The sequence below is a fragment of the Cryptomeria japonica genome, chromosome 5, assembly GCF_030272615.1.
Source record: "Cryptomeria japonica chromosome 5, Sugi_1.0, whole genome shotgun sequence".
Lineage (NCBI taxonomy): Eukaryota > Viridiplantae > Streptophyta > Pinopsida > Cupressales > Cupressaceae > Cryptomeria > Cryptomeria japonica.
This window is the reverse complement of record NC_081409.1, coordinates 891,359,169-891,384,037: the sequence shown is the minus strand read 5'-3', so window position 1 is coordinate 891,384,037 and position 24,869 is coordinate 891,359,169. Positions and strand designations below refer to the sequence as shown.

Sequence of the window (24,869 nt, the reverse complement as noted above, 5' to 3'; positions counted from 1 at the left end):
TTTCTTCATCAGTTTCTATTGGTCTTCTTGATTGATAATTATGGAATTTATACGAGTTTAGTCCTAGTGTTTTATCCAGCGGATGCTGGATGTATAGTGGTGTCATGTAGTATTAGTCTCCAAGTGGGAGATTGTTCAGTGTGGAGCATGATCAGTCTCCAAGTGGGAGATTGTTGAAATGTGGCGACTGATTAGCAAAGTATTGTACACTCAGCACGTATCCTCGCCAAGGTTCGGGGCCAGGTCGAGCCCTGGGCAGGGGTTCGAGGGCAGCAGCCCCCAAGAAAAGCGGGGGTTTGGGGGCGGGAGCCCCCAAGAATTTTTTTTTTGCCATTTTTCGTTGATGAAAACTGACATTAATAAAACCCTAAAAAGGCTGACTTTGTTTGTTGCCTTAAAAATGCATGTTATAAGCGGCTGGGATGCTTAAGGCATTGTAAGGTTGATGTACTATTTTTGCTGGATAATAAGAAAGATTGGACGGTTGTGTATGGTGGATGTAACCTATTCTAGGTGAACCATGTTAAATCTCTGTGTTATCTGTGTCTTGTTTTATTTCTTTATCTTTTGTATTTAAATCTACATATAATTGTTAGTTCATATTTGCTTTGGATCTGCTTGAAACCCTAACATGACCCAGTTCTTACTAGATCAAGCACCTCCACCTCTCCTACTTGCCCACATGACATATATGTGTACTGCAAGTAGTGTCTGAACAAATCAATGCTGAATGGTGGCCTATCTTCCTCTATTAATTTTCTTGCCTACCTCTTGTGAATGGAAAAATTTCCAACCAGTATATGTAATGTCCATTCTGAGGTATTCTTCCTCCAACTCCCTAAAGGACAAGGGCTTAACAGGATTGGGGTCTATATTGAAAACCTCATTTATGGTACCTACATAAAATCTAATAAATGCTTCCCCATTTGGGAGCTGAATGTACCTCTTCACTGAATTATAATTCCTCACCAAAACCTCTAGCAATCTTATGTTTATTAAAACATTAGGGACTATTAGCTTACCTAAATTTTTCATCCAAGGATTGCAAAACAACATCTCCTTGCTCCTTCTCAAATAGTGGAACATAAACAGTTCATGTCCCCTTACCTTGGTCCAGACATCTCTGACCTCTCTATACTTATCTTCTAATTGGTCTCTCCCCAATAGGTGTTGCTTCAACCTTCTAGATTTTGGGTCGGGTGTCTGCATTTGGTCTATCATGTCTTGGTTTAATTTCCTAACTGGAGGCACCTCTTCAGTTTTTCCTTTCTTTGCCTTAGAGTCAGGGCTCTTGGCTAGCCATTTCTTTCCTGTTGAATTTGAAGCTTCCATTTCTACAATTACAATCCTCTTCTTTGTTTTTTAATGGTGCAATGTGTTCTATCTATGTATTCTTCTTTCACCAACGTAGTATTTAGACAAGTCAACTTCTAGTTCCGCCATATTCTTTTGCAGTAATGAATTTCTCATTAAATTTGCCTCATGTGAACTATAGATACATATCTACTACAAGTATTAAATAGAAGACTTAAAAATTTTGGTTTTGAATTTTGATATGAAAACGAATTGTTGGCATATGTCTCCCCGATGAATATTTCCTTTTTGGCACTCTCTAAATAGACCTTTATCTTCTTTGACATCTTAATTTCTCTTACTAGGATACCTTAAGCCGATGACTCCTTTTCCTCCTCATCGATATATCTCAAACTGATATTCTCATCAGGCGTCAGGCGAGCTCATTTAGCGTTATCGTGATAGGCATTGTTTCCCTGATGGGCTTCACCATTGGCATAGATCTTCCCAATGCAACCATCTTTATCGCTATGAGTCTTCCTGATAATGTCTTTGCTCCGCTCAATCAGTCTGCTCCATCATCGGGTATCGGGGTAATCTGAAATGAAACATACCTGTACACACCTAAAATTGTCCTGTCTAGTTAAATAAATATCTCTATTTACTTAATTATTTAAGCCCAAGTCTTCTATTAATTAAATAAATCTTTATTTATTTAATTGATTCATTTATCCTCTTCTAGCCTTATTTCTCATTTAAATAAATACATTTATATATTTAAATTATCCTTTTCTCTTAAATTAAATAAATATTTTATTTATTTAATTGATCCCACTTCCTCTATTAATTAATTAAATCTTTATTTATTTAATTAATTCATTAGCCTTTTCTACCCATGAAACATGTCATTAATCTCTTAATTCCTACACTACCTACCCTCTCATTATTTTCTTATTTCCTCTACCTACCCTCTAATCATTACCGACCATTTATCTTTTACACCTCTCAATCTTATCCCTCCATTTTCTTATAATGTCTTCTATATAACGAGATTCTTCCTTCATTATCAACCCTAATCAAGCCCAACTATGCTTTTGAACTTTAATATGTGATCAAACCTACTTGCAATCACATTTCCATTCTTTGTTGAGCTCTTGTGCACACATAAAATCCGAGACCAAATATATCAAGCAAGATCAATGGAGATAGGAAGAATGGAGATCCAAACTTTATTGGACATGTGATGGTATAATCTTTGTGATTTCATTTGATTTTCATTGTCTTAGGTAATCTTCATATGTTATGGTGGATCTTTGTTGATTGTTAGGCTATGTTTTTGTGGTTGAATTCATTTAGTCTTTCAATATTGTTGTTTCCATTTTTACCATAAACAATATCGATAAGCAAAGTCTTCCCAATAGAGCATGTTTCATTGGTATATGTTTCGCCGATGATTTCTTTAGGCATCGGGGTGGCTCAAAGTAACGCATACCAATTACTTTGGCTATACTGATACAACCGGCTTCATCACCATGAGTCTTCTCGATAGTGTCTTCGCTCTGCTCATTCAGTCTGCTCCTTCATTGGGTATCGGGGTAATCTGAAATGAAACATACGGATAAGAAAAGTCTTCCTGATAGAGTATGTTCCATTAGTATATGTTTCATCGATGATTTCTTTAGGTGTTGGGGTGGCTCAAAGTAACACATACCAATCACTTTGGCTATACCAATGCAATCGGCTTCATCGCCATGAGCCTTCCTGATAGTTTCTTCGCTCCGCTCAATCAGTTCTCTTCTTCATCGAGTATCGGGGTAATCCAAAATGAAACATACTGATAAGAAAAATCTTCCCGATAGAGTATGTTCCATTGGTATATGTTTCACTGATGATTTCTTCAGGCATCAGGGTGGCTCAAAGTAATACATACCAATCGCTTTGGCTATACCAATGCAACCGGCTTCATCATCATGAGTCTTCCCGATAGTGTCTTCGCTCCAATCAATCAGTCTGCTCCTTCATTGGGTATCGGGGTAATCTGAAATGAAACATACTGATTGCTTTGGCTATACCGACGGACTCTTGTTTTTTCCACTCTTATTGGTATAAGTCTTATCGATACCCTCATCGGCTATCCGCAAGACAATTATCCACTATTGCCACTATTGTATCCTATTTTGATGGGTCATATCAGTATAGTTTTTTTCGATGCGTCAATTATCCTCAAATTTTCTCCTTGATCGGTATAACTTTTGTCGATGAGTATAACTCCGGCTTGCTACACTCTCTCATCGATAGATGGTATCCCGATGCCTCCTCACCTCAATCAGGTGATCCTGAACTTGCAGAGGAATTGGTGGTGTATTTTGTGAAACAAGTATACAATATTGTCATTGTGTTGTCATTGATGTCAATTGGTATGGGATGACCACCGGAAGAAGAGATGTATGTGCAACACTGTTATGAAGGAATATAGGATATGATATCTTGGATATAACCTTGTAATATTGAACACTGGTAAAGATAAGGAAGATGACCTTAGAGGCCATTAGTACACAAGCTAGTGCCTAACTTGTATGAAGAGGTGGAGAAGTGTTGTGAGCAGTTACTTGGGATGAAGATGCAAAATGTTATCTAAATCACTTCAACACTGGAAGAGAAGAATGAACCGATATGTTGTGAGGTTGTAGAATAGTAGGACTCCCACCGAAAAAAGTTGCAGCAATTTTGAGAAGAGTCAGAGGAAGTCTGAAGTGTTTGTCACCCTAACAAACCGGTAGAGGAAGGAACATCCTTGATGAGGAAGAAAGGATGTAAATGTAAGTATAAGAATCTAATCTCTGTGAAAGAAGATAGGAGTATTGTAAAGACTGATAACATGATGTAATCAGGAGTGGTAACCAGTATATGAGTCCATCTATTGTATAAGCATGGTGAAGTAGTAGAAGATATCTTGGACATATCTATCTAGAGACCAGTTTAAGAGTTCTATCGACAGTTCAAGATGAGAGTAGAAATGACAAGATAACTGGTAGAATGGTTGAGACCGAAAGGGTTAGCAAACTGGCTGAAGTGAGGAACTAGTAAGGTGTTTGGTTGGTGATCTTACTCGGACCTCCTTGAAGTGCCAAGCTGGTAGATAGTTGACATGGAGTCAACATGGCAAACCCGCGATTGGATAAAGATGGAATATACAATGATAAGGTTGTTGCAGGGTTGGTCAGCTTTAATAAAAGACTCCTCAAATCATTGACTTGCTGTAGAGCGATTGCAGGGGTTTGGGTTTCGAGGTCTAGAAGACAACTATGAGCTAGTTAAGAGATATTGAGAAGATCGAAGTGATGAAGGAAACAATCTGATAGATCTTTCATGACTGACCGAAGGATTTTCTGTGTGGGTAAAAAGCAATTCGCCAGGAATGAAGGGTGTGATCAAGAAAATGTGACTATGACGGAAATATGCATTCAGATGTCAAAAAGATCAGATCATGCAAGATCTGATTAGATTTGGTTTTCCTCGAGGATGGTAAGGAAACCCTAACCGCTTGAGTTTTTGAATTGGCATTTGGCGGGAAATATGAACTATAAGTAAAAAGGCCTAAGATATTGTTTGGGGCTATTGAATAAAGAGAATATTGTATTATTGCAAAGTTGTAGACTTCTGCAAAAAAAGGAAAAGGTCAACCAAGTGCTCAATGAGCAAGAAAGGGAGAGTGAACCTGGTTGAAGCTTTCAACCGATTGGAGAGAAGAACCGGTAGTGACTACACTAGCAGAGTGTGAAATCGGTGATGTGTAGAGAGTGAGATGTAAATCCAGTTGAGTTGCAGTAGGTGCAGAGTAGGAAGAAGAGTGAGTCAGTAGAAGAGAGAAGTACTTCATTGATAGAGTTATACATTTGATAAGGTTGCAAGATTCACTTGTAACATGATAATAACTTATGTATTTGAAGTTTTCTTTATGAACATTGAGTTGTAGCTCGGTGCAGGGGCTGGTTCTCCTTTGGGTTGTGGCCCATAAATTTGTTAGGGGATATAGCTCCTTGGGTTGGTTCCCTAAAGTCGGGGGTTGTAGCTCCTTGGGTTGATGCCCTAAAGTCAGGGGTTGTAGCTCCTTGGGTTGGTGCCCTAAAGTCAAGGGTTGTAGCTCCTTGGGTTGGTTCCCTAAAGTCAGGGGTTGTAGCTCCTTGGGTTGGTGCCCTAAAGTCAGGGGTTGTAGCTCCTTGGGTTGGTGCCCTAAACTATGTAACTATGTTTAACTGTGAGGTTGGATTGGAGCAGTAGACTCCAGCAACATTTCTCACTGAGGTTTTTGATGCAAAGCCTTCCTTGTATCCTGCCAAACACCTCCAAATGTATGACACTGGTCCCTCAACCAAGAATGGGATCCTATCAATACAAGGCTCTACAACATTAGGTAGAACTTCTCACAATCTTCAAGACCCATGCCAACACAATAGGGATATCTTGCTACAACAGACTCCATGATACCTACAAGGGTTACACTTCAATTTCATACTAGGTTTAGGTCATACAAGATTCATCAAAGTCAGACAAAGTACCGGTTGCAAGGTTTCATGCCCATTGCTTAAGAACCTCACACAATTAGGCCTAGTGGCTTGTAGCCCTATTTAGCGGGTAAAGGGAACTTAAGTCCAGATTCTCCCAAACACCTTGGTAAACACATTATGGATTCAAATACCTTTTGAAAGTTACACAACTCCTTAAAAGGAAGGATCAGGGTCTGCAAAGTAAGGGTCTTTTCCAGTAGGATGTTGACTATCTTATAGGGATAATTAGGCCTCTTTTGTGAAGAAACTATGATCACATGAGTGATCCAGTTAACTAAAACCACTTGGGCATGTGGGGGACCATACATCATGAGGGATTCCAGGGTTACATTCCTAGAATCATCGCCATTTGTACACAAAGGTGATCTATCTGTTCAAGGTCTAGGTAGCCACATAGAGATGTCTACCTAAGATCACCCCAAGAACACTTCTTCCTTGCTTTCCCTACAAAACACTCTTGTAATCCTACAATAAAATAACCATAATTTCCTTCCACCAAATTCCATGAGTCTCAAACTGGTGAAGTGCAAGATATGGCCATGGAAGAATGAAAACTCAAGGTAAACCCTAGTTTTCCAGGTACCTACAAAAAAACTTGAATATCAGGAGAAAAACACACAATCAAGACTTCAACTCAAAACCAAAACAAATTTAACTCTCCCCTTCAACCTATTCACATCATTAGGAATGGGTACCAATCCGTACAGAACCGTACCACGGACAAAAACTTCAAACATGCTAGAAAAACTCAGAATTTTATTAGTTTGTTGGCCTCAAACTCTCCTCAGTACAACCAATCCCTAGGAATTAGATCCACCAGGTTCAAACACTACTCTAAAAATTCTCTCAACCAAAAACCAAGAGGTTAGAGTCATTGGAGGAGTTTGAAATATCAAAAATACAAAAAAGTGCATAAGAGTTGCTCATGACAACTTTTGCAAAAGTTGTCAAAATGTCATCTTTTGCCTCCTAAGCCTTGGGTCAAGTTGAAACCCTCCTAAAACATCTTAAAACACATGAAATCAATACATCTGATCCCCTATTGTCTAAAAGTCCTAATTGGCTCATAGAAATGCCAAAATAGGAGTTTAGCTCACAAGATGGGGTTCCTTATTACAAACACAGAATGCATGATTAAAAACCTATACAAAACATCCTAAAGACATATTTAATGCCTTATCATCCCTTCTAAGAGTCTGACTTATCATTATGAAGGGTTTGCTGGGGTGCTCCTGCACCATACTCCTTGGAATAAGAAATCTCAAGTCCACTTGAGATGAGAGTCTGCAGGTCTACACCATGATCTTTGATCTGTTGTTCAGTCATCCATACTACTTCAGAATTAGATTGCCCTTTCCAAGCCACCTATTACCACATCATTTATCCCTCATGGCAAGAGTGGTTCATCTTTTCTTTTTTATGTTGGAGTCCTAATTCGTGCTATATTACCTTGGTTCAAGTATTTAATGCATCTTCAAATCCTCTTTCTAGTCATTTAAGTCAAGTTCAGACAATTGATTGAACTCTGTGAACATGTCGAACTATTTTGAACCAGGTTCAATAGCTTCATTAGGTTCCACAGGTTCCAAGGTGTTCAGAAAACATTTCTCATACTAATATTTTCTCTAAGTGTTTTGCAGCGGCTCTTCCAAAAGTTCCTCCTGTTCGGTGATATAGCATTTGATTTGAACTTATTGAACTGAGTTCAAAGGGTTCAAATATGTTCAACATGTTCAACATAGCAAGTGGTCAACAATTTGACATGGCGTACATCTTGAACTACTTGAACACTCAAGAAGTCGGTTCAAGATGTTCATATGGGTTCAATATTGGTGGGTCCCATGGTTTCTAATGTTTTGGAAAGTGCATTCATTGCTAAATACAGAGAGGCAAAACCATATCTTAAAGTGATGTCATTCTTTGGCTTTTTCGAAGTAAGTAAACATTTCAGGAACTGGCAGTTTCCTAAAGCATGCCGCCATGCATTCAATGCATGCGTGCGAGGTCTAATCCATCAACTTGTCGCGTCCAGACTGAAACTGTGAAATCATTGCACTTAATGTATTTGTATCATTACCTTTCTCAATAAGGTGTACGAATTACTTGTGTTCTGAATTTGTTACTTGCTGCTGGACCTTTGTATATGTTATCCCTAGATAGGAGTCTTTCTTGCTGCTAGTCGTCATCCGATTATACAACTGTGAAGGTGAGTCTTTCCTTATTTTCTCCAGTGTTTTCCCTTGCATTTTCTCTCATACAGAAGGTTTCACTACAATCAAATTTAGGTTTCTTGTTTTGAAGTTATGAAGTCCACTTTACATTTGTTTGGAAACGTCTTTAGCTTGGCATCCACAAAAGCCATAGTTAGTGATACTGATCTGAAAGGAGAGAACCTTGAAGAGTTGAAAGAAAGGGTGTTCAGGGGTATTGATAAGTCTTTTTGTATAGAGATTTTGAGTAGTGGACTTTTAGTAGCCGTAGCCTTTCCTCTAGCAATTCCTTGTCCAGAGTTGGTTCGGGAATGTATTGCTAAATACGACCCAGTATCTAAAACTATTAAGAGAGATAATGGCAAAACCCTTCTTGCCATTAACCGTGAGGTGATTGCTTCAGTTTTAAAGATACCGGATTACCAGTTTTCTAATTTTTCTCCTGCCCAATCAATTAGTGAGTTCAATGTAGACAAAACCAGACACCAAAATAATGTGGCAAAATTCTGGTTGAAGGTCCCTCAGAGAGGGGGTTCTAGGTTACCTAAAAATCCTAACAAGAACCACATGTTGACACATATCCATGATGTGATACTTTTGTTGCATCGAGCCAGAGGTTCTGCCGAAGCTTATAGCTTTGATGATTGGATTTATTGCTATGTGCAATTAGTTCTGGAGGGAAAACAATATTTGGATTGGGCAAAATTAATTGCTGATTCAATGAGAGAGTAGTTGAGTCTAGCCAAGTAGTTTCAACAAAACTTCTTCATGTCCTCATATCTCTTGTATTGTCTAACCTGTGTTAAAGAGTTAATGGGTATACCAAAGTAGCTCATTGAGGAGGATGTTCCCATGTATGAGTTCTATCCTATGCTGCAAAAAGACAAAGCCCTATAAGATTTCAGAAGGATACTCAGTGCTTTCCTGGATGATATGTGTCATGAATTGAAGAGTACAAAGGCTAAATGGATTTCGGATGATGCATAGACCTTGATAAAGAAGTTCAATAGTCTTTATATCCAGTTCCCATGCTTTTTCTATATACGGGTAGGAGGCTTTTAAGAAGAACCCTTCAAGCTCCCTCACTTCTATTCTGATTGTTTTGTTCTAGCAGAAGTATGCAGGCAACTGACTTCTGTGATAAAAAAGGCATAGCCTAAGGACAAGTGGGAAGGTCATTTTCCCATACAATTGGGAGTGTTGTCTTGTAATTCAATGTCTGATGCACTAAGTATAGGAGCAGACCTTAGGAATTTCAATTTTTCTCTGTTTTTTGAAAGAAAAGGGTTTGATAATAAGGGATTTTCTCGAAGCCTTGGCCTAATCCCTTATCTTCCCATGCCACAATTAGAAGATTTCTAGGAGGATTGTATAGATGAACTTGAGGTTTTCAAAAGGGAAAACATGAGATTGGTGCTAGAACAGGTTGTCTTTTTGCAAATAAAGTTAGACATTAAAGGGCTTGAAGAGGATTATCTTGAATTGTTTGAACCAGGATATTTAGCGCATGCAGAGACTGAAATGATCCCAATTAATTGGGATGAGGAAGAAAATGATGATATACAATTGAGGACCAAATGAGTTCTAGAAAGAACCGTGGCATGAGTGGCTAAAAAGAAAGCAATAAAGTCAGGCGCCAAGTCCCTTTCTGCAAGAAATAATAAGGATCCTCTATCTTCACCAAAATGTCCTTCTAACAGTGCTCCTATTCATACAAGTAAGAATACCAAGTTGCCTCAGCCTAGATGCAGGTCTAGTGCAAGTCTAGATTTTAGTACCCCTCGACATACTCGATCACGAAGTGTCACCCAGAGGAAGATGGACCAGGTCAAGGATATGGGAGTAAAGGATGCTGTGCTTGAGGCTCATATTTTTGAAATTGAAGATTTGGATGGTGAATTTTCTAGTGCTCTGGACTCCCAAACAGTGACTGTAGCTATGACGCTACCACCAAAGATGACTGAAGGAGCTACTCATTCCGCTGTGAGTCCTAAATGGTTAACAACCTCAGTGAACAAGAAAAGGAGCTTTCTTCTTATGACCATTCTGATTCAGGAAATGGTTGCCAAGTACACAGAGAAGAATCCAAAGCCGAAAAGGTTGAAGACCGCCACTCACCTGAACAATGATGAAGAGACTAGAAAATGGATGGCATAAATTGCCTTGTACAAACCTAAGGAGGAAAACAGAGAGGCTGTTGGCATTATGTGAACTGGCACGAGCATTATGTGAACTGGCATGAGCCTTGTGTAAACTGGCATGAAGACATAATGATATTTTATGTTGTCATTGATGTCAATATGAGACATAGTTTGAACTGACACATGAGATAAGTGAAGAAAGAGGTACCAGCATATGTGTGAACCGGTATATGCCAAAGTGAAGTGACACATTTGTTCAAAGTGAACCGGCATGCAGTTATGGGAATCGGCACATGGAAGCACTATATGATTACCGATTGGTAAGGCAACTTCCACTTCAGGGTTTCCGGTTGGACTATCTCAAGTCTATGTGACTCAATTGATGCTCTTTGTGTGATGAGTTAACAGTATGATGAAGGATAGATTGTGTTTCCACGTAAGCTCTATGCGCGTGAAGGATCTTGCATAAAGAAGACTATCCCTATCTACCTCGGGAATGTGTGAAGTCTATCAAATGGTGATAACGCGTGATGGGTTATTAGCTGCCATGAAAATGGTGGATAATGGATGATGGAGAATGTCTTGAGATCGACTCAAGACTGGTGCATTTAATGCTGTATATTTCAACAGTCAGGATCGAACCATTTGAATTTCCCAACCTAACAAGTTTAGGGTTTAAGGTTTTTGCTACCAACCTGCATGTTTCCTATAAGGTCGATGTTAGGTTTCTGTTTGAAGTTGCTAGAAAAAGTTGTGAGTGTGTATCCAACGAAAGTGATACAAGATTCTTGCCAGACCATAGGAGAGAAGAGATACCTGCAAAGTGTATGTGCAGAAGGAAAAGAGGAGCCTAAACGGATCTGTACTAGTATTAAGTGCTGTTAACAAATCATTGTAATACCTGTTGATCTCTAACCACTTCAACAGTTGTAAAATCCCCTAACAGGGTAGCCTTAACCGGCTTGATTCAAAATCCCTTAAATTAGGTGGTCTTAACTGGCTTGTTGTAAATCCCTTAACCGGGTAACTCGAAGCTAATGAGTTCTGAGAAGCTAGAAAAGTTTAGGAGATCCTTTCAGCTATTGAGTTATTAAAATACTCTAACAAGGTGACCCTACTGGGTTTAACCCTTAACTGGGTGATCCCGAACAGGATCGGTTCCTACCAGAACCTATTGTAATGTTCTTAACCGGACAAGGCTCCTAACAGAGCGGACTTCTAAAGAGTTCAAAAAGTAGCTTGTGGGTATTCATCCCCACTGTGGTTTTTCCCAATTGGGTTTCCACGTGAAAAATATGTGTGTCATGTGAAATGCTTTTTGATGCTTTGTTTTATCTATTATGCACATGAAAGTTTCTATGTTTTATGCCTATCTATAAAACATATCGAACTCACTGTTGTGAAGATTTGATGGTAAAGTCTACTAGTTCATGCATGTGAATATTATGATAATGTGGTATTGAGCTAAGAGAAAAGCATAGTGAGTGACCGATTCATGACTGATTGAGCTATATTGGATGCTACCAGTTGCACTCTATCTTACCGGTATCTTTGTTTATTAATCATTGTGAGTGTTTGCTATCAAACCGGTTTTGAACTATATTTGTGTCTATACTGATTCACCCCCCCCCTCTTAGTACCAGTTTGGTACTAGTGGTTCATCATTGAGTTATCAGAGGCTGGTCCTAATGATTTCGAGATCACAAAGGTAGAATTGGGAAAAATGAGTAGAGATACAGACAACCATTTTTTCCAAGTGTTAGCAAAGAAAATGTTGGGAAAAATGGTGTCTCAACCTTGCATTTATGCGAGGTTACTATTTATAGTAAGTTTTTATTTGAGCACGAAATGGTGCGAAACTCTCCCTGAAGCTTTTGGTTGGCTAGATAAGCATTCCGGTAAAGTTGCGTCGCAAGGTCACAGCTAGTTTTGAAGATATTAAAGTTTTCATCTTGGAGGGGTGCAATAAAATGTTTAAACTTAATTTTGGGGACTTTAGAGGCTCTGAAACACCCTGAAAAGTTGCCGTAACCGGCGAAGAGGGTTACGAGGTGATAGACCACTTCGCGAGCTTTCCGGCGCTTCAAACGGTTCATCAATCGGACACCCGGTTCTCAAGTTATGGCCTCCGGAAGTTTGTACTCCTGAAATAGGAAAAATAATTTGTATCGAATACATAAATGAGCTGTAAAAAGGGAGCGAAACGTGTTGATGTGTGCTTTAACATGTCATAGGGCATCTAGAAGGGAGATAAGGTCGGCTACACCTTATTGGGTGGTTTTAGCCCATGGTTTTGTAATACCGTTTGACGGTTTCTTGTATTGTATCTCCTATTTATGAGGTGTGTGAGATAGAGGTTGTGTGTAAGAGTCTTATGGCTATTGAGTTGCCTCTGAATCTCTGATTAGTGGTACTCCTGCGAAGAGCTTGCTCTGCAAGTATTTTGTAATCTGTTTTTGATTGCCGAATAAAATATTGAGCTGCTTTTGGAGGGTGGGGTTTTTCTCCCGAAAGGGTTTTCCCCACGTAAATCATTGTGTTGTGGTATGAATGTTATTATATCTATTTCTATTTTCTGTAACTGTTGTAATGATCTGAAAAAGTTTTGCATTACCCTCCTCTCAAGGTTAGTGTAGGAAGTTGTTTTCGCTACTTAACTTCCTTACAAGTGGTATCAGAGCTTGATCACCTTTGGTTTCAATTGTGGGCAGTTGGGTTTTTTGAACTAATCCAGATTTGAGTGGGAGCTTGTGCAGAAGACATTTTTTGATCTTGTTGCAGGAATATTCAGATGGCGAGTTCATCAGGGAGAATAGAGGTGGAGAAATTTAATGGAAGTAATTTTGAGATGTGGAAGCTAAAGATGGAAGATCTGCTAATAGATCGAGATCTTTGGGATGCTGTTGATGCGAATGTCCAAAGGCCCTCAGATCCTACTGCGGCAGCTCAGTATGATGTTATGGACCGAAAAGCCAAGGGTCTAATCAGACTGTGCCTGGCAGACTCTGTTCTAATCAATGTCCATGAAGAAAACTCTGCAAAGAAGCTATGGACTAAGCTTGGTGAGATGTATCAAGTGAAATCTTTATTAAATCAAATTTTCTTAAGAAAGAAATTGTATTCCTTGAAGATGGAAGAGGGTGGACGAATAGCAGACCACCTAGAAGCATTCAATATGATTGTGGCTCAATTAGTATCCGTCGGTGTTAAGATGGATGAGGAGGAGAAATGTCAGATCTTGCTTTGTTCTTTGCCTGATTCGTGGGATTCTCTTGTTATGGCTATCGGTAGTACTTCTGTTGTTTTGAAATCTGAAGACGTGGTGGGTGCCCTACTCGGTGAAGAGATGCGAAGGAAGGTATCCATCAGTTCAAAGGAAGCCCTAACCGTTCGTGGAAGACCTGAGGAGAAAGGTAAGAAGAATGAGAAGCGCGGCAAGTCCAAATCCAAAGGGAGATCGAAATCTCCTGGAAAGTCCAAAGTCATTTGCTGGAATTGCGGTAAACCGGGTCACATCCGTAAGGAATGCAAAGAAGAAAAGAAGAAGAAAAAGAAAAAGTTCGATTCTGATTCTGAGTCCGACAAGGAAGATGGCGATGCATTTATTGCGGCTTTGGCGACTCATGCAGGTAATGATGCCTGGCTAATTGACTCAGGTGCATCTTTTCATATGACTTCCAATAGAGATTGGTTTTCTGAATATGAAGGATTTAATGGAGGTAAGGTGTACTTGGGTGATGATTCACATCTAGACATTGTTGGTCGAGGTAAAGTTAGAATCAGGTTTTCTGATGGTAGAATAAAAGGAATTAATGGTGTGCTGCATATCCCTGGATTAAAACGAAACCTGTTATCTGTGAGCAAACTAATAGATGCAGGTGTGCAGGTAGTCTTTTCTGAAACAGGATGTAAGATGATTAAGGGTGCTATGGTAGTTGCTAGAGGTGTCAGGTTTGGCACTTTGTATAAGCTTGAAGCATACACTGTTGAGTGTAATAGCACTTCTGTAAAAAGTAAATCTGCGGATACTTCACTGGAAGATTTGAAGGTTTCACCTTCAGCAGATGGAAATGGTTTTTGGGTACCTAAGGGTGCTCTTTCGTCTGAAGCAAAGTTACCTGCAGAGAAGACTATGTTATGGCACCAGAGACTTGGCCACATTGGAGAAAAGGGTCTAAGGACCTTGAAAAATAAAAACCTTGTTGAAGGTTTGAATGACTGTAACCTTGACTTTGATTTCTGTGAGCATTGCATTTATGGAAAACAAAACCGCGTTCAGTTTTACTCGAGTTCTCATAAAACTTGTGGTGTTTTGGATCTTATCCATTCTGATGTGTTTGGTCCAGTAGATGTCTCTTCGATTGGAAAATCCACATATTATGTTTCATTTATTGATGATTTTAGTAGAAGGACATGGGTTTATTTTCTAAAGAGTAAATCTGAAGTTTTTAGTCGTTTTAAAGAATTTAAAGCAATGGTTGAATTGCAGACTGGAAAGAAAATAAAATATTTGAGAACTGATAATGGCGGTGAGTTTTGCTCTAATGATTTTGATAGATTCTGTAAAGACCATGGAATTAACAGGCAGAAGACAACTCCGTATTCTCCACAGCAGAATGGAGTTGCAGAAAGAATGAACAGGACACTGATGGAGAAGGCTAGGAGTATGTTGAGTGGTGCTGGTCTTGAACAAAAGTTTTGGGCTGAAGCTGTTGCCACTGCTTGCTACCTGATTAACAGGTCTCCTACATCAGCTCTTGTTGATAAAACGCCTATGGAAGCATGGTCAGGTCACAAGCCTTCATTGAGACATCTTAGAGTTTTTGGTTGCGAGGCATATGCACATGTGCCAAAGGAGAAGCGAACAAAGTTGGAGAACAAGGCTGTGAAATGTATCTTCATCGGGTATAGTTATGGTGTGAAAGGATACAAGCTTTGGGACCCTGTTGCACAAAAGGTAATTCACAGTAGAAGTGTTATTTTTAGAGAAATTAAGTCTCCTTCTGTTACATTGCAGCCAGAATAGACTAAAAAAGAAGATGTGATTCAACTTCCTTCTACACCTGAAAGAGTTGAATCGAGACCCCTAGATAGGCAAGAATTTGAGGAGAGCTCGTCTAGCTCTGAATCTTCAGAAGAGGAGGAAGAACCTCCAACTCAGCTTGTTCGAATGTCTACAAGACATAGACAACCACCTGAAAGGTATTCACCTGATGATTGGAGATGTATTTTTGCTCTGAATACTAGTGTGGATGAACCTAAATCTGTAGAAGAGGCATTAGGTATGAATGATGCAGAATCCTGGAAGATTGCTATGGAGGAAGAAATGGCAGCTTTGAAAAAGAATGATACATGGGATCTTGTACCATTGCCCGAAGGACGAAAACCTGTTGGTTGTAAATGGGTGTTCAAGAAAAAGATTGGTTCAGATGGAAGCATTGAGAAGTATAAAGCAAGGTTGGTTGCAAAAGGCTACTCTCAGGTTGAGGGTGTTGATTACGGTGAGATATTTTCTCCTGTTGCAAAAATGACGTCAATTAGATTTTTGCTTTCTATTGCTACTACTTATGATTTAGAGGTTGAGCAAATGGATGTGAAAACTGCTTTCCTTCATGGTGATTTGGAGGAAGATATTTATATGACACAGCCGGAGCACTATGTGGTGAAAGGCAAAAGTAATTTGGTCTGTAAATTGAAGAAATCTTTGTATGGCCTCAAACAAAGTCCTAGGATGTGGTACCAGAAATTTGATACATATGTGTTGAGTTTGGGATTTGAACGTTCTAAATCAGATCACTGTGTTTATTATAAATCTTATGGTGATCATTTCTTATTTATTGCATTGTACGTTGATGATATGTTATTCATTGGTAAAGGGAAAGGTATGATTTCAGAACTGAAGTCTCAACTCGCTGCTAAATTTGAAATGAAAGATCTTGGTGCAGCAAAGCACATTCTTGGGATGGAAATTAGAAGAGATAGGGCGAACAGAAAGCTATGGCTAGGCCAGAGTAAGTATGTGAATTCAGTGTTACAGAGGTTCAACATGCAGAATTGTAGACCATTGAGTGTTCCTTTTACAGTTGGAACGAAACTATCTGTTTCAGATTGTCCTACATCCCCATTGGAGATGGAAGACATGAGCAGAGTGCCTTACCAGAGTGCAGTTGGAAGCTTGATGTATGCTATGGTCTGTACTAGACCAGATATCGCCCAAGCAGTGGGAGTACTTTCTAGATATATGTCTAATCCTGGTAGAGTTCATTGGGATGCAGTCAAAAGAGTCTTCAGATATTTGAAGGGTACTTCTGAGTATTCTTTGTGTTATCATGGTAATTCAGTTGGAGACATGACTTCCCTTGATATCCATGGTTATGTAGATTCAGATTGGGCAGGTGATATTGATAGCAGAAGATCCACCAGTGCTTATGTGTTTACTTTGTTTGGTGGTGCAATTAGTTGGATGAGTAAGCGACAGGCTGTGGTTGCTTTATCCACTACTGAAGCAGAGTATATGGCAGCTACTCATGCTTGTAAAGAGGCCATTTGGCTTAAGAGACTGTGTTTGGATATTGGAATAAAACAAGGTACAGTGACAGTTTACTGTGACAGTCAGAGTGCAATTAGCCTAGCTAAGAACCCGACATTTCATGCCCGGACCAAACATATTGATGTTCAGTATCATTTTGTTAGAGATATGGTCGAAGATGGTAGGGTGAAGCTAGTTAAGGTGGACACTTTGATGAATGTTGCAGATGCTTTAACTAAGGCTGTGAGCACAGAGAAGTTCAGATGGTGTTCAGAGTCTATGGGCCTTATGGCCCCTAGCAATTGATTCATTGTGTTGACATTCCCTTCCGCTCATGCAAGGTGTTCGACAAGTGGGAGATTTGTTGGGAAAAATGGTGTCTCAACCTTGCATTTATGCGAGGTTACTATTTATAGTAAGTTTTTATTTGAGCACGAAATGGTGCAAAACTCTCCCTGAAGCTTTTGGTTGGCTAGATAAGCATTCCGGTAAAGTTGCGTCGCAAGGTCACAGCTAGTTTTGAAGATATTAAAGTTTTCATCTTGGAGGGGTGCAATAAAATGTTTAAACTTAATTTTGGGGACTTTAGAGGCTCCAAAACGCCCTGAAAAGTTTCCGTAACCGGCGAAGTGGGTTACGAGGTGATAGAGCACTTCGCGAGCTTTCCGGCGCTTCAAACGGTTCGTCAATCGGACACCTGGTTCTCAAGTTATGGCCTCCGAAAGTTTGTACTCCTGAAATAGGAAAAATAATTTGTATCGAATACATAAATTAGCTGTAAAAAGGGAGCGACATGTGTTGATGTGTGCTTTAACATGTCATAGGGCATCTAGAAGGGAGATAAGGTCGGCTACACCTTATTGGGTGGTTTTAGCCCATGGTTTTGTAAAACCGTTTGACGGTTTCTTGTATTGTATCTCCTATTTATGAGGTGTGTGAGATAGAGGTTGTGTGTAAGAGTCTTATGGCTATTGAGTTGCCTCTGAATCTCTGATTAGTGGTACTCCTGCGAAGAGCTTGCTCTGCAAGTATTTTGTAATCTGTTTTTGATTGCTGAATAAAATATTGAGCTTCTTTTGGAGGGTGGGGTTTTTCTCCTGAAAGGGTTTTCCCCACGTAAATCATTGTGTTGTGGTATGAATGTTATTATATCTATTTCTATTTTCTGTAACTGTTGTAATGATCTGAAAAAGTTTTGCATTACCCTCCTCTCAAGGTTAGTGTAGGAAGTTGTTTCCACTACTTAACTTCCTTACAGAAAATGCTTACCAGGTCAGAGAAGGATGGATGGGAGAAAAGAGAAATAAAAAGACACATAAGTGTTTTGGCTCAGTTCATCGATAGTATCGGTTGGCTTGGAGTAATTCCAATATCTCATGCCACTGAGAACTTTGACCCAACTTCTCTGAAAAATAAGAAGTTAATGAACCAAGTTCAACGGGCTAAGAGCATTGTTGAAGCGTTTGAGAAGTGGATTGAACAAATAATCAAAGATGGTGAGAAGTACATTACTGACTCCCAAAAATTATGTGATGAAATATAGAGCCTTATTTCTGAAATTCAAAACCAGCTTGTGTTCTGGGAGAAAGAAGAACACAAATGGCAGAATGTCCTGCCTCTGTTTACCAAAATAGAAGAATATGGGGCTACTAGGTTTCTAATAGAACATTCAATTAAGCTAGTGGCCGATGACTGTCAGCTTTTTGTGCTGAAGAAAACTATAATGTGGCAGTTGCCTACCTTCCAGTCGGTGATTACAGATGCAAGGACCTTTGTCTATGAACTCCAGGATCTGCAAAGTAGTATAGTCAAGGATAATAAGGTGGTTAATCCCGATCATGGCTGGGAGTTAGGAATCTATGGCTCAAGCACATATGAAGCAATCAAATCTTTTTGGTTGAACATGGAGAAGATCAGAGCCAAGAGTAGCTTCATGTTGAAAGATATAACCAAGGTGGCTAGGATTGAATCTATGATTTTCATTGGGAATGATCAGCTGCCAAAACACTCAGAGAAAATGGTGCAACATAGGTGGAATAAAGATGTGGCAAAGGCAAAACTCAATGCAATGAAAGTCCTGAGCCAATTTATTATTCAAGAACTTACAACTGCTCATGATGCCCGCGAAGATGGAGAAGATGACAATGATTGAATATGACATAATGCATCAATTTAGGACTAGTTTCCTTTATTTTTAAAAATTTCTCATAGTTATGCAAAAACTTTGGGACATCTGTCCCAAAATACTTCTTGTTGGTTTTGTAACTGTTTTACCAGGGAGTGGTCGAGTTTTTAGGGAGACCTCCCCCGTTGAGACTATAAAATAAGTAAAACAGATGGTAGAGGGGTTAGATTTTAGTAACTAATTTTAGTGAGCTTCGACTCAAGTTTTTTTTTGCTTTGGCATTTTTCTATTTTTAATCAAAGGAAGAATCAGATGGTTGGGACCTGTTATGGAAAAGGATTGGCAGATTTTTTTTTTGTGTCATTGTTGCATAAAGATATATATATCAAATCTGATCATTTTGTTTTTGGGGAGAAGGAAAATCTATTTATTTTGAATCCGAATAGATAGCATGTCTTTGCAAATGTTCATGTAATCAAATAACAGTAATTGATCATTCCATTGCAGTATTTCATTATTCCTTTGATGTTCTTTCCTTTAAATGTGTTGGTTACTTTAGAAAAGATTCATGATTGAGGGCAGATTTATCTTTCCTTGAGTCTATTCATCTTTTATTAGTTTGTGTGGAAAAAGTATATTGAACTTTGTTTCAGTTGTTGTAGTTACATGTATTGAAAAATTAAGGAAAAGAAGCTTTCCTTGTATGTGAGATATGTGAAAAATTTCAGCCTTTCATCCAAGAATGAAATAGGTGGCCTTACATGCTTTCTGGTTAAAAGCTTTCATTTAGATATAAAAACAAAACATATTCCATGAAAAATTAGGATAGGGAGATATACCTATGCAAAAATTCAGAGGGAAGTGATTTGAACAACACTTACCCAACTGTTCTGTGAATCATTTGTTCTTAGAATAAGGTAAAAAAGTTTAAGATTAATCATTTAAAAACAAAGAGCAAATATGTTCACTAACAAATTTTTGGCAACTCTACTGGGGAAATGAAACAAAGAGAAAACCAATTTGTTAGTAGACCAGTATGTCGTAGACATAACAAAAGTGAGCCCAAATTGGCAAAGTTGCTCCAAGTTCAGGAAGACTGTTGATATTGAGTCTCGTTTGAAGTAGTTTAGTTTTCCTATGAGTAATCACCCTAGATTCTCATCCATATACTAGAAAACAAAGAAGAGAAGGAGTAGTTGATAATTGTTTTGAAGAATTGCAAAATCTATCATTTGTCCCAAGTTTTACCCTAAAAGGAAGGCCAAAAGCAGACCTTCTTCTCCTGTTAGAGTTACCCCTATATCTTCTTCTTCCCCTTGGCAAGCACTAACACTTACTGGAATTCAAGCCCCTCCTCTTGTAACCATTCATCCAGTGTTCATTACGGCTCAACCCTGGTGTGCGGCTTTTGGACCTCTTGCTCTCACAGCCCATAATCCACTACCAAAAGGAGCAAGGGATGGTTTACCCAAATATAAAGGTGATGGGAAAGTTTCAGTTGAAGAGCATCTAAACTCCTTTAACGTAGCTATTGGAATCCTAGCAGTCCAATATGAGGACGTGGCTGTTAGGCTTTTTTCCCAAACTCTCACCAAAGGGGCAGCAGAATGGTTTAGCCAGCTGCAAGCAGGATCCATAACTGATTGGCAAATGATGAAAACTACTTTTGAAAAAAGATTCCAAAGCGCTAATGATGAACATATGTTACTGGCTCAACCCACACAGATGAAGAAGGAAATTCATGAGCCGATGAGGGATTATGTAGCAAGATGTAATAAGATTATCCACAGAATTTCTCAAGCCAAAAGACCAACTGCAGATAATCAGCGATGTTTCTTCGTATATTCCATGCCACCTAATGTAGGATTTCATTTTAGAAGAAGTAGGCCGACTGATCTAGAGACTGCACAAAATGAGGCTATACAACTTGAAGATGATCTGATAATAGCTGGCAAATGGAGGAAAGATGTACAAACTCCTCAGGGACAATCTCAGGCTTCTACGTCATCTACTGATCTGGTTGTTCAGCAGCTTGTCAATGATATGATTACTTTAAAGAGGCAGATACCTAAGCCTAGAAACTCTTATCCACAACCTTATCAGGATATAAGCAAGAGAAATTCAAATCAATATAACTATGGATGACTATTGCCACTTCCTACAGCTCCACAAAGATTACAGATAGAGGCACCTCCTGACAAAGGTGTCATGTGTTCATTTCATCTTACCACTGATCATGATGGGGTTTCATGTCCCGATATGATAAGACATGTTCAGATGCAAAACACAAAAGATGAATTAGGAGAGTTCACTAAAGCAGAAAGAATTCAAGAGGTCCCTGGCGACTCTGGAACATTCTACCTTGAGTATGAGTCAGATTTAGAAAAAGGTAGTAACATTTTGGTGACTCTTGAAGGTTCTTCATGTGCAATTCTAACAAGGAATCAATGAACCTCTCAGCCGTCTTCCTTTGTGAACCCTTCTGGAAGCAATTTCAAAGGCAAAGATCTCCCAGGTAATAGTTTTTCAAAGGTTCTTGAAGTTAAGATTTTGCAGAGGAACCATGAAGATCATAAGAGCCCTTCCTCTTCTTCCTCCTTTGATATCATCGAGTTCTGTAAGGCCTCTACCATTCAACTTCTTACCACTGAGTATTTAAAGCTTAACCCAAAAGAGTTGGATAAACTGGTCAAATGCATTAAAGGAGATTCCTTTTCAGAGTCCCAAGTACATGGGTGTATGGAAAATAATGATTTAGCTATTGCAGAAGGGTCTTCATCTGTCCTGTGCTCATTAGCTAATCTGGTAGATCCCTATGCTTTTCATGATACAAAGTTTGGGCTTGAGGTTGAGATTCCAAAACCTGAACCTTTCTATATTTCCCTTCTCCTGAATGGCCAGAAGTTAAGTAATTGCATAATTGATTCAGGGGCTTTAGACAATATAATGCCTTCTCCTGTGGCTAAATCTCTAGGTTTGACCCTCACTAAAACATTTGGGAGATGTTTTTCAATGGATGGAAAACAGGTTCCTCTTATTGGTCAGGTAAAGGATGTCTAGGCAGTGCTGGCAGCGTGCCCAAACAAAAGAGTAAGATTAACTATACTGGTTGCTGATATTCCAGCGAGTTACAGAATGCTTCTGAGTAGGACATTTTGCAAAGATCTTGGAGGTGAAATCAAAATGGATTGGTCTGAAGCCATCATTCCCCTTGGAAATTAGAAAATTAAGCTTGAACCTGAGCCCAAAAATAAGTACACTATTTTTCCCTCAGATAACCCCAAAGCCCAGATTCTATTTTAGGAGTGTGGGTTTGGAAACTATCTTGTTCTTGCACTTGGTGAAAAGAAAACGGATGAGGCAGTTGATGAACTTGACAGGCTATAGCAGATGGAGTTTGATGGAAGCTGCGCTAACTCTGGTTCAGGAGCAGGGGTGGTTTTGCTATCACCAACTGGTAATATTTTTCCATTTTCTTTCAAGTTGGATTTTAAGAACACTAATAATACTGTTGAATATGAGGCACTATTATTAGGATTAAGTGAGGCCAAATGTAAAGGAATCAAGTTGCTTAAAGTCAAAGGTGATGCAGAGTTAATTGTTAGGTAGGTGAGAAACATCTATACAGTTAAGAATGATAGGTTGAGGCATTACAGGAATAGAGTTTGGGATGAGTTAGAATTCTTTGATGCCTTCTCGATTGAAGCAATTCTGAGGGAGAAAAATAGTAGGGCAGATTCATTGGCCATGTCAGCTTCACTTTTATTACCACATCCGGATTTTAAGGATAACTCATATAGGATTGAAATGATCTATAGGCCCAATGTTCCTGATAATGTAGATCATTGGCAGATTTTTGATGCAGATGCACAGATCAAAGATTTCCTAGAATGTGCTCAGTCATTTTCTCAGTCATATTTTGAAGGCTCTGAGAATGTTTGCAAAAAGTTTAGTCCAAACCCAGAGGTAGATCCTACAAATAGCTTTATTCAGCTCAAAGGTAACAAAATTCCAAAGGGGTTAGTGACACTGGAGAGATTTTTCACCAGAGATGATGCATTCATAGGTAACAAAGTTCCCAAAGATGACAGAAAAGGAAATTGTGAGAAAATAAATTTGGGAGATGAATCTGATCCAAAAGAAGTGACAATCGGCAGGTGTTGTTATGTGGAGGAAAAGAGAGCACTTGGCACACTGCTTAAGGAATACATTGATGTTTTTGCTTGGTCTTATGATGACCTGAAGGAGTTTAGAAATGGACATTTTCAACATCAGATTCCACTGAAGCCAGGCGCCTCTCCTTTTAGGCAAAAATTGAGGAATTTTAACCCCATCATGGTGGATGCAATTTGTAAGGAAGTTGAAAAAATTCTTAAGGCCCAAATCATATATCCAATCCACCATTCCACCTAGGTAGCTAACATTGTGCCCATATGAAAGAAAAATGGGGAAATTCGAATCTGTGTTGATTTTTGAAATTTGAATCAAGCGAGCCTGAAGGACAACTATGCTTTACCAAATATGGATCACATTTTGCAAACAGTGTCTGGGTCAGAGATGATGTCGATGTTGGATGGTTTTTCTGGTTACAACCAGATTTCTATAGCAAAGCATGAGCAGCACAAGACAACGTTCATCACTCCATGGGGAACATTCGCATACAACTGCATGCCTTTTGGTTTAATAAATGCTAGAGCCACTTTTCAAAGGGCTACGGATTCCTCTTTCAAGGATTTCCAAGATAGAATAATTGTAGTTTATCTGGATGACCTCACGATGTTTTAAAAAAAAAGGACAGATAATTTTTCAGGATTTGAGTGCAGTATTGCAGCATTGTCGTGAGCACGAGATTTCTTTGAATCCTAAGAAATCAGTTTTTTGTGTCACAGAGGGAAAATTGTTAGGACATATTGTCTCAAAAGAGGGAGTTAGGATTGATCCTAAGAGAGTTAATGCAATTCAATGTCTCAGTTTACCCTCTAGTCGGACTGGAGTAAGATCGTTCTTTGGTCAAGTGAATTTCTTAAGAAGATTTGTTCCAGAATTTGCTAAGACCACAAAACACATTGTCAGCTTGCTAAGTGAGCAACATCCTTTCAAGTGGACCGAAGAGGATAGAAATACTTTTGAAAGAATTAAGGGATCGGTTGCAAATGCGCCCACTCTCGTTAATCCAAATTTCACGAAGGATTTCATTTTGTATTGTTATGCATTAGACCATACTATGTCTGGGATTCTGTTACAGTTGGATGAAAATGGGGCTGAATTGCCCATAGCGTTCATGACTACTCCGCTCAAGAAGCATGAGCTTAAGTATTCACCCATGGAGAAGCATGCCTATGCTGTTGTAAAGGCTGTGAAACAGTTTTGATACTATATTCTGCATTCTCACTCTGTAGTTTTTGTTCTAGATTTAGTGGTTAAAAGCATTTTGACTTAGCAGGAGGTTGGACTAAATAAGAGAGCAACTTGGGTGATGAAAATCCAGGAGTATGATTTAGACATTTGCCCTACGAGGACAATTAAAGGGCAGGGCTTATGCAGGTTGATAGCAGAAAATGAGGTGGAAACTAAAGATGAGCTACCATTAACTCTTTTTGTTGGGTTGCAAGATACTTGGTTCTCTGATGTGGCCAATTATTTAACTTATGGTAGCTGCCCAAATCATCTGTCAGCTAAAGAACAAAGGAATTTAAAGCTTAAAGCTACAAAGTATGTAATTTGGCAGGATGTTTTATACAAAAAGGGTTTAGATGGAACATATCTAAGGTGTGTAGATAAACCTCAACAACAAAATCTCCTGGAGGCCTATCATGGAGAGGTTTGTGGGGGACACTTCTCATCATCTGTTACTACTTTCAAAATTCTGAGGAATTGTTTTTATTAGCCCGACATGTTTCGGGATGCCTATATTCATGTTAAGGAGTGTGAGAAATGTCAATTGTTTTCTGGAAAGCCACATTTGGCAGCCTTGCCTCTAAGGCTTGTAGTGATGGCTGAACC

At 39.0% G+C, this 24,869-nt stretch overlaps 1 protein-coding gene across 1 annotated transcript; it reads left to right on the top strand.

The window, feature by feature from the left end:
* The first annotated feature begins 9,889 nt into the window (after positions 1 to 9,889).
* LOC131876286 (uncharacterized mitochondrial protein AtMg00860-like) lies at positions 9,890 to 24,237 on the top strand. The gene is made up of 2 exons (XM_059221194.1): positions 9,890 to 10,054; positions 23,665 to 24,237. The coding sequence occupies exons 1-2, from the start codon at positions 9,890 to 9,892 to the stop codon at positions 24,235 to 24,237; spliced, it is 738 nt and encodes a 245-aa protein (XP_059077177.1).
* The last annotated feature ends 632 nt before the right edge of the window (positions 24,238 to 24,869 follow it).

Excerpts from the sequence above, each read along its gene's own strand:
- LOC131876286 (XM_059221194.1), top strand. The coding sequence starts at position 9,890 with ATGGACCAGGTCAAGGATATGGGAGTAAAGGATGCTGTGCTTGAGGCT. Across the intron at positions 10,055-23,664 it reads AAGGAGCTACTCATTCCGCT|ATAATTTTTCAGGATTTGAG; the intron begins GTGAGTCCTAAA and ends AAAAAAGGACAG.